We start from the raw sequence: 10,692 nt of genomic DNA on the forward strand, positions 1-10,692 counted from the left end.
GAGGATAGAAACTCCACTATGTTCATATCAGCCTTAATTGTAATAGCCATAAGCTGGAAACAACCCAGATATTCCTCAACCAAAGAATTGGTACAGAAAATGTGGTACATTTACACAATGGAATACTATTGAGTTACTAAAAATGAGGACATCATGAATTTTCAGGCAAATGGATGGAAGTAGAAAATATCATCCTGAGTGAGGTAACCCAGATCCAAAAGGACATGCATGGTATGTATTCACAGATAATTGGATATTAGCTAAAATATACAGAACACCTAGGATACAACCCAGACAATAAGAAGTGTAACAAGCAGAAAGGCCCAAGATAGGGTGCTTAAATCCCACTTAGAAAGAGAAACAAAATAATAATGGGAAGCAGAGGGAAGGAGAGACCTGAGTGGGAAAGGGGAGGGGGTGAGAAAAAGGGGGCCAGATATGGGGGTGAGATAAAAAAGAAGCCTTGAGGGCCAAGAGAATGGATGAAAATGTGTAGCCACTGAGGGTAGGGTGTTGGGGAGAACCTGTAGAAAATCCCAGAGACCTAGGATGTGAGAGGTTCCCAGGACTCGATATGGCAGCCTTAGCCAAAATGGCTAGCGGTTGGGAGATGGAGCCTGAAGTTTCCCCTCCAGTAGTTAAACAAGCCCCTCAGTGATAGGATGGAGTCACCAACTCACCTTCAGCATTTTTGACCCAAATTTTTCCTGTCCAAAAGAAATTCAAGGACAAAAATAGAGCAGAGATTGAAGGAATGAGTGCTCAGTGTCTGGCCCAACTTGGGATCCATCCCATGGGCAGGCACCAAACCTGGACACTACTACTGACAGTAAACAGTAGCCTACCATGGCTGTCCTCTGAGAGGCTCTACCAGCAGCTGACTGAGACAGATTCACAGCCAAGCATTGGACCTCAATGTAAGGGTTAGGGGAAGGATTGAAGGAAATGACAGGGATGGCAACCCTATAGCAAGACCAATGGAGTCAACTAGGAGCTCCCAGAGACTAAGCTGCCAACCGAAGAGCATACATGAGCTGGTCCAAGGTCCCTAGCACATTTGAAGTGGAGGACTAACTGCCTTGTTGGGACCTAGTGAAAGAGGATTTGCCTAATCCTATAGAGACTTCATGTCCCAGAGAAGGGATATACCCAGGAAGGGCACCCTCTTAGAGGGGAGATAAGGTGAAGGATTCTGGAGTGGGGGACTGGCTGAGAAACATTTTGGATGTAAATAAATAAGTAAGTAATTTAATTAGGCTGAAAGTGAAATAATGAAAAGGTATATATACCAATAGTCGAATAAAACCCGGAGCAGCTAAGGGTTTTAATATCAGACAGTCTTAATCTCAGAGCAGAGGTTAATAGCACAAATACAGAAAATTATTTATTGATAAAAGCTTTATCATGAAGTTAGAAACAGTGTGACAGAAGAACCCAAAACACTTCTGTCCCAAGTAATAAAACTATTAGACACAGGAAGAGAAACTGATATATGTACAAGGCAAAGTAAACTGGTTTGTCACAGTGGAGTATCTCTACGGTGTGAAAAGTGCCCAGGACTATCTATATCTATATCTATATCTATATCTATATCTATATCTATATCTATATCTATATCTATATCTATATCTATATCTATCTATCTATATATGTGTGTGTATGTATGTATGTATGTATGTATGTATGTATGTATGTATGTATGTATATAGTCAGTGAGAAATGAAAACCAGACCAGGGTGAAAGGATCTCAGTAAGACTGAGGATGAGACAGGTTTACTACAAACAATCAGACTTTATATACCCCTATCAGAAACAGAATATAAAGGCAATTGTCCAGGAAGAATACAATTGTAGTTGCCAGGATACAATGTCTGCATGCTGTACAGAGTATCTAATATTAATGCCTCAGAGTAATCGTCCTGTCGATTTTCTACACGCTTTGCTGACTTCTAGGGCACACAGAGCCTGAATGCTTCACTGCCTGAGGGAATGCCTCAGTTTCTCAGGAACTGAAAGGCACAGGGTTCCCTGGAGCCATAGACTCTAAGAAAGCTAGACCAGGAAAAATCCATAATTCCTGCAATCAATGACAAAACAAGCTGGGAAATGTCTAATTTCCCATTTAAAAATTATTTAAAAATTTAAAGATTAAGTATTTAAAAGTTAAGTAATGCTTTCCTAAGTAACTCATCAAATAAATCAATGGGAATGTTAATGAGCATGAGGCAGCACAGATGTGTGAAGCAGTAGTTAGAGTAGTTTGTAGGGTTTTGCCTCTGCAGTAAAGAAAACAGTGCAGGCCATCCCCAATGCCACTGTCACTCAAGGAGCAGCAGGGGGCATCTCCGGAGCTGAGCAGGAGTTAGGAATGATAAGGATTCAATTCTGAGTCCCTTCCTATCAGTGAATGTAGGGGTGGTAAAAGCCTGTAGAAATCACATTAACTGATGCTGAGAGTATGAAGAGTAAAACCACAATGAAAACTGTGTTATGAAACTCAACATCCACATACCCTGAGACCAAGCAAAGACACTCAGAGTCACTTATTACAAGGAAAGAAAAGCATGGTAGAGGATTGGTATGATTATTTATGGAAGCTGGATAATAAAATGTGTTATAGCCATAGAACCTGGTGCTTACCAAAATAGAAAAGAACAAAGTACTGGTTACACAAGAGAACAGGAGTGAATCTTTAAATATTGTTAAACAGCAGGAAAGATGGCTCAACAGTTAAGAACACTTACTTCTCTTGCAAATGATCTAGTCTCTATTTGCCCACTGAAATGTTGCCTCACAGCCATCTGGTACTTCATTCCAGGGCATCTAACACCATTTCCTGACCACCAAGGCCACCAGGTATGCTTGTGGTACACATACATACATTCAGTCAAAACATTCATACATACAAATAAAAAGCACTGTGCTATTAAAGAGCACACACGTCAGAATGTGTGTTGCATGATGCCATGTTTACAAAGTTCTATAACACACAAAACCGAACTGCAGCTGAAATATCAGGATAGCAATGACTACTAGAAAGGGCACTGGTAACATCAGATCTCACAGGTTGAGCAGCCCTGGGTAAAATGTCCAACATTGAAAGCCACTCTCTCTGCAGAGACTTGCATTATATAGTTGTATGTATTTGCCAATACTCAGGAAATGATACCGTGACTCATCCATTTCACTGTCTTAAATTTTTTCCTTAAGAATCCCAGGCCAGAAAAACCTATAAATAAATGCTTGCCTCTGATATGCATATGAAACTATTTAAGGAAGACTGAATTAATAATTGCAGCTTGTTTTGAAATGAGTGAAACAGAAGGGCATGTGGATAAATATATTAGGAAGTGGTTATAGAGCAAGAATTCAACAACAGAGGAAGGGGGACAAGGACACAGCTGCCCAGCTAAAACCTGTCTAATTCACTATGCTTGACCTCTTTCAGTAAGGCACTGTGGACATTAAACTCTGGATACAGGGTAGAAAACACATCTCAAGACCAAATGTGTAGGACCAGTGAGACATCTCCAGTCTTATTGCAAAGACTGATAACCTGCTTTTAATTCTAACAGCCCACATCTTAGAAAAAAAAGCTATTTCCTGTAACCTGATCTCTGAAGAACACGGACACCATGACATTGACAGGTGCAGCTGTACACTCATGCTTGTAGACTGAGTAGAGGGCATTGGACCATTCATGGTGGCTTTCCAAGATCAAGAGTATATATTTGAGGAGATAAAACAATCATGACATGGCAGAGAGTTGGTCAAAACAAGTGTCTTGGAGCAAGTGATTAGCAAAGAAATCGAGGTCTTCAAAAAGCAGCTACACCAGCAGATTCAGAGATGAAGAATCACAGATGCAGGTGTGCATTGGGAAGTTGATGGCAACAGAATCAAACAACACCAGGTTTATCATAGCCTAGAGGAAACTGTGTGGAGGAGGGAAGAGAGTCTAGGAGGATGCTGTGGACAGTGGCATTCAGAGGCCAGAGGGAGACTGACCTCCTACTCAGGATGCCGAGGCTTCTGTCCAAACCAAGAAAACGCTGGCATCCTCCACTATGATGGCAAAGCATCCCAACTGGAGAGGAACAGGTGAGTCAACCCACACCTCCCTGGGCATTGCTGCTATGAGAATCAGATTGCTTGTTCTCTCTCCTCTCAGAGGTGTAAGGACCATGGTGCTACTGGACACAGTTCTCAAGTCCAAGCTAAGAGGAGTTCGTCGAATATTGGGGTCTGTGTAATTTTCTCCAATGCATGATACCAAAAGTCTCTACATCAGAGATAGGTACCCAGAATATAAACCCACAGTAAGCCTCAAACCTGGATGGCCACACATCCTAAGGAAATGGCCAGTGGGTCCTCCAAAGGGAGCACAGTACATGTACATCTGCCACATAAATTAACTTTCTACTCTTTGACATGACATAAGATTCTCATCATACACCCCAAATAGTTTATCAACAGCTGAATCAAATCACATTTGTGCCTTCTGCCTGCTCAATGGAAACAGGGAAATAACTTTCTGAGGGCTACTTTGACATCCTTGTTCCTCAGAGAATAAATGACGGGGTTCAGAGTAGGGCTGACTGCTGTGTACAATAAGGTAACCAGCTTGCTATTCTCCAAGGAGGATCCAGAACCAGGCTGCAAGTAGGTGTAGATGACAGTGGAGTAGTACAGGATGACCACCACCAGGTGGGCAGAGCAGGTGGAGAAGGCGCGCTTCTTGCCCTCTGTGGAGCGGATGCGCAGGATACTGGCAATGATGAAGCTGTAGGATATCATAGTGAACACGAAGTTGACCACACCAAAATAAACATCTGCAAGAACTATCATAATGTTGTTGAGGGTAGTTGGGCTGCAAGACAGAAGCAGCAGTGTTGGGACTTCACATAAAAAGTTACGAATTTGGTTGGGGCCACAGAAATTGAGTCGTGCCATCAGGCCAGTGTGCACAGATGTGTTAGCTATGCCAATCACCCACACAATGCCTGCAAGCAGGACACAGATTGGCCAGCTCATCAGCATGCTGTAGTGCAGTGGATGGCAGATGGCCACATAGCGGTCATAGGCCATGACAGTGAGCAGCAGCAGCTCAGCTGCCAAAATCCAGGTCATGAAGAAGATCTGGGTCAAGCATCCCTTGTAAGAAATGTGGCTGCTCTTACCCACCAGACCCTCCAGCAGCTTGGGAAGAACAGTGGATGTACAGACAATGTCCAAAAGAGCCAGGTTTGCAAGGAGGAAATACATGGGAGTGTGAAGACTTGGGTTGAGGGTGATAGCTATGATAATGAGGGTGTTTCCTGCAAGAGCCAGGATGTAAAGAAGTGAGAAAAAGACCAAGAAGAGAGCCTGGAGCCTGGGATCTCCAGAGAGTCCCTGCAGGACAAACTCTACCACAGTTGTGTAGTTGCTTACTGCCATTTGAAAGTAAGTCCTGGAAGTTACACAGCTGGGGATGATCAAGGAGACACAGGGCATTGGGCAGCCATCATTTCACACAGGGTCCAGCCAGCTGTGAGTAGGAATCCTTGTCATGGGTACTGTTGCTGTAGAAATGATAACATCATCTATCAACATAGTGTGACAATGTGAGCATGAATTCTACAATCTGAATATAGTACACCCAGAACAGAAAAAAACCCTGCTTTTGATGGGCAGTATCCTGCTACCACTTCTATTTGCTTTAACATAGATCATGTCCAAAGATGCCCTGAGAACTGGAGCTTTGCTAAGCATGTATACCAGCCAGCCAAGGCATACCAAGGAGCAGTCTGTTCAGCAGCATAGACTTTTTGGACCTAGAGAGAACCATCCTTATCAAGGGGTGGGCCAGCGTTCTCAGAGGCAGGCAGGAAAACAGTTTGGTCAAGCATGATTGGCGATATGGAGTGGTTTAGAATATGGAGAAGTTATACCATAGTGTCTCTTTTGTGAACACTACACTTTCTATTTCTCCACTGCCACCCTAAGTCACTCCCTGTGTATGATAATCTCAGTGAGTCCAACAGGTATCACTCACTTCCCCAGGAAGGCGTGTGCCTGTCAGAGAAAAAAAATCAGGCTGTGCCAAGGCTGGAAACAACATGAAAGGCATGGACCCAGCTTCAAACCAGGTCCTAAATGTCTAGGCTATCACTCCTGTGCAGCTTCAAGTCTGTCTTTCCTTTACCTCATACACATATATATCTCTAATCATCCAGGATTCTCCAAGCATATGTGCCTCTTAGGCAGAGAAGAATTCTGACTGATCAGCATGCAGAGAAAAGAGCTCTGCCCCTTTCTAGGATCTGATGGTAGTTAGCAGGCCCAGACCCATCCTGGAGACTCCATGAGTGAGATGTTGAATACATGAGAACAAAGAACTCACACAGGGTATATGCTGAACAAGGAAGATATTCTTCCACTGTGAGTGCACAGATCAAGGTCTTTGTCCTACAGGGTGAACTTGAGAGCAGGGCTTGAGCTTTTGATAGTTCTGTCTCCTCCCACTGAAGATATTAGCTACCCATAGAACCTTCAGGACCCATACTTGTCCCCACAAAAGCACAGATGGATCTGTCAGCATTCCTTGCACATACCTAATGGCCTCATATGGAAGGCAGTGCTTCTCAACTGAACCCCCAAATCCTCTCTGTCTACATCTCATCCTCAGTACTTGTATGCCTGTAACTCTTCAGGCTACATTTTTGTACCCTGAACTGTGTACCAGATACACAGGAAACTATCATGCTTCTCTAGAGATCCAGATCTACCTCAGAGCCAAGCCATAGAGTAAGAATTCTGTTCACACTGATAAATGAGCCAGATAGGTCACTGAGCACACTTACAGAGCTAAGCAAGCATTTAAAGTTTCAAACTGAAATTATGAAGCAAGGTGATTCTGGTAACAGTTGTGTTTTCATTTTCATACACTAAAATAGATCAGAGCAAACCCAAATCTCTTTTGAGAATCATCCCTCCATCACAGAAAACAAAAAAGAAGAAAGAGAAAGAAAGAAAGAGAGAGAGAGAGAGAGAGAGAGAGAGAGAGAGAAAGAAAGAAAGAAGGAGGGAGAAGTCAGATGCACAAAAAGAAGAAATGAATAGAGGAAGAAGAAACTCACTTGGAAGTAGAAGCTATCCATGCCTCCCCATCTAAACCCAAGATGTTGACACATGTCAGGAAGAATGTACATTGTGGCACAGAGAGCCCTTTGTTTCTTTTGTTTGCTTTTGACCTTAATGTAGGGTCTGTCCCCCTGGGATGGACACTGAGTTTGTTTGGAACTGGCCCTCAGAGATCAATTACCCAAATTGAAGTAAACAGTAGTCCCTGTGGGTCATAGTTTCCAAGGACCCTAAGGCATAGAGAGAGCAGAAGCTTGAGGTCATACGCACAGCTCTAAGACACTGACCTCCCCCTATGGTGATTTTCCCCCTGGGTATGCCTTCAAGATAACTTGGCTGAGAGTCATGTACCCTTGATTCCTATAGGAAAATATATTTCTTGTTAACAAACAGGTCCTCAGCATAGTCTATGGGTTTCCTTCACCTCATTTTATCATTACATCATTGCATCACTACATCATCTTGGTATGACATAGTCCTATCAATAAACCAATACTGATTAGTTCATCACTGTATGGGGAGAGAAAGCATGGGCCACTCTCATGCATTGCCTGGGAAGTGAGTAGTCACTGTGTTAAATCACAGTTGAGGTTGAACCTGAATGGATGCAACTTTTCACTGCAGTTTTAAAATCCTCCTCTGATGACAGAGTGTGTGAAGACTGTGGATGTGAGAGTCAGCACTGATGTCCAGGACTTGTCCACCATGTTCTGTGGCATGAACCCTTAGCAGCACATTGGCTTCCCTGAGTAGCCAGAAGACACATAGCAGAGGAGAACAGTGCAGAAAGTAACTCATTCAGAATCAGTCATTACAAAAACTGAAAGGAGCTAAAATAATCCAAACATCACAAACCAAATGACCACTGGCCACCTTAAGTTCCAAAACCTCCAAAGTCCTTGAACTCTGTCAATATACACATTCTCAATCTCTCTCAAAATGTCACACACTTGACATAAAAATAAATGCAACACTTGAAGCACAACTAAAGATTTGAGCAATTCCTAGACCATTCCCCTACATTGGAGAAAGGAACCTTCACAGGACCCAGGGCTTCTCCTCCTATTGATGCTAGACAATGTCACCCTCTGCTACATATGTAGCTGAAGCCATGGGCCCCTCCATGTGTATGTACTCTTTGGTTGGTGGTTTAGTCCCTGGTAGCTCTGCGGGGGAGTGGGGTCTGATTGGTTATGTTTGTTCTCCCTATGGGGTTGCAAACCCTTTCAGCTCCTTCATTCCTTTCTCTAACTCCTCCATTGGGGTCAGTCAACTTGCCATAAAGAGATGAAACTGAGTTATAAAACTAATAAATATTCAAAGGTTGTAAACCTAGTTTAAGGATAAAGCATGGTCCAAAATAAGTCAACATGTTTATAGCATATAAGCCTCAAAACTGGGGCTAATTAGTTCATGGAAAATTGATGTTCTTCTGCCCCTCACTGACCTGGGACAGCAGTCCTCCACAGAGCAGTGTACCCACACAGTCCAGCAATGAAATGTGGTAGGGTGGCCACAGACCTAACAACTACACACAGGGCTGGTGAGGATTTTGTCTTCTCACTGGACAAATGTGGTGGTTTGGCTGCTGGAATGGCCACATGCAATGAAAAGCTAAAAGCTAATCAGCAGGGAGGAACAGTAGGGTCTAGAACTTGAATGAGCTGGTCAGCCCTGCATCTGCCCTGTACTCTGCTCCTTGAAGCAGTACCTACCACCACTTCAGCTCAGGTATAACAGCACAGAATACAGGAGACTTTGACTCCTAAGATCAAAAGGTACAGTGAGCTACATTTTTCATTTTTATTTAGCAAATTGGCCTGATATAAAATTAACTCAAACAAATCAGTAACTTTCCTTTATTCAAATGATAAATGGGCTGAGAAAGAAAACGGGAAAATAACACCCTTCACAATAGTCACAAATAATATAAAATATTGTGGGTAACTCTAACCAAGCAACTGAAAGAACTGTATGACAAAAACTTCAAGTCTCTCAAAAGAGAAATTGAAGAAGACCTCAGAAAATAGAGAGCTCTCCCATGCTTATGGATTGGTAGGATTAACATAGTAAAGATGGCCATCCTACCAAAAGCAATCTACTACAGATTCAAGGCAACTCCCATCAAATTCCAACACAATTTTTCAAAGACACGGAAAGAGCAATTTTCAATTTCATATGAAAAACAAAAATCCCAAGATAGCGAAAACAAATCTTTATAATAAAAGAACTTAACCAGGAATGATCATCCATGACCTCATGTTGTATTACAGACCATTAGTGATAAAAACTTCATGGTATTGCTACAGAGATGAGTTGATCAATGGAATAGAATTGAAAACCCAGAAATAAACCTGCACACGTATAGGCACTTTATGTTTGACAAAGAAACCAAAAATATACAATGGAAAAGAGAAAGCATCTTCTGTAAATAGTGCTGGCCTAACTGGCAGTCAGTATGTAGAAAAATGAAATCCATTTTTCGTCACCTTGCACAAAATTCAAGCCCAAATGTGTCATTTTTATTTAGGATGTAACTATAAGATTGTTTCCTCTCTGATCCCAAACAGAAAAGGGGGCTCAGAAGAGGAAAGCTAATGGAAACTGGTCATGAAGGCTCTATGAAAGCAACTTCTGATGACATTCAATGGAGAACACACGGCAACATTTCCTTATCCATAAAACAACCAGTGCATTATAAGGACTGACCTTGCATGTAGTAATGTAGGAGCCCCTGCTCACTATCCCTTTAGGTAATTGGATGCATAAACATCCATCATGGAGTTAGGTAGACTTCTCTGGGCTATGTCTAAGGAGAACAGTTCTTAGATTATCTCAGTGACTGCCTTCTCATGAGAATTAAATTAAACTAGAAATGATTTGTAGATGACCTTGGGCCATCCTTGTTCAGTAGGATGGGGTGGTCAGACTTTGGCTTTTCTCTTTGCTTGTGGTATACAGGAACTCCACTTGTTGACGTCCTGGAGTTACCTTGGGGCTGGTACACAGGGGGCTGTTCAATGCCAGGTTTCAGTCACTGGAGGCCAATTTGTTCCCTTTGTAGTGGCGCTGTCTCATGCAGTAGTTTGGACATAAAGAGCTCCTGGGACTACATTTAGTTATAATCTCTGAAGACGAATATATCTATAGCTTCACATGCCTACAGTGATCCAACATTAGATGAATTACTCCTTGAGCTCCAGAGGAATAGGCATCAGATCTGGGCCATAGTTACTTATGAAAAGTAGAAAGGCAACCCAATACCCAAGCATGGCTGTCTCCAGAGCCCATCCTATTTTTTTTTTTATTAACTTGAGTATTTCTTATATACATTTCGAGTGTTATTCCCTTTCCCGGTTTCCGGGCAAACATCCCTCTCCCCCTTCCCCCCTCCCCTTTTTATGGGTGTTCCCCTCCCCATCCTCCCCCCTTGTTGCCCTCCCCCCAACAATCTAGTTCACTGGGGGGGTTCAGTCTTAGCAGGCAGGGCTTCCCCTTCCACTGGTGCTCTTACTAGGATATTCATTGCTACCTATGGGGTCAGAGTCCAGGGTCAGTCCATGTATA

At 42.7% G+C, this 10,692-nt stretch overlaps 1 protein-coding gene across 1 annotated transcript; it reads right to left on the minus strand.

The window, feature by feature from the left end:
• Positions 1 to 4,509: 4,509 nt before the first annotated feature.
• Positions 4,510 to 5,439, minus strand: Or13a19c (olfactory receptor family 13 subfamily A member 19C). The gene has a single exon (NM_001000236.1). The coding sequence runs from the start codon at positions 5,437 to 5,439 to the stop codon at positions 4,510 to 4,512; it is 930 nt and encodes a 309-aa protein (NP_001000236.1).
• Positions 5,440 to 10,692: the final 5,253 nt, after the last annotated feature.

Source organism: Rattus norvegicus, chromosome 1, assembly GCF_036323735.1.
Source record: "Rattus norvegicus strain BN/NHsdMcwi chromosome 1, GRCr8, whole genome shotgun sequence".
In the NCBI taxonomy this organism is placed as follows: domain Eukaryota; kingdom Metazoa; phylum Chordata; class Mammalia; order Rodentia; family Muridae; genus Rattus; species Rattus norvegicus.

Excerpts from the sequence above, each read along its gene's own strand:
- Or13a19c (NM_001000236.1), bottom strand. The coding sequence starts at position 5,439 with ATGGCAGTAAGCAACTACACAACTGTGGTAGAGTTTGTCCTGCAGGGA.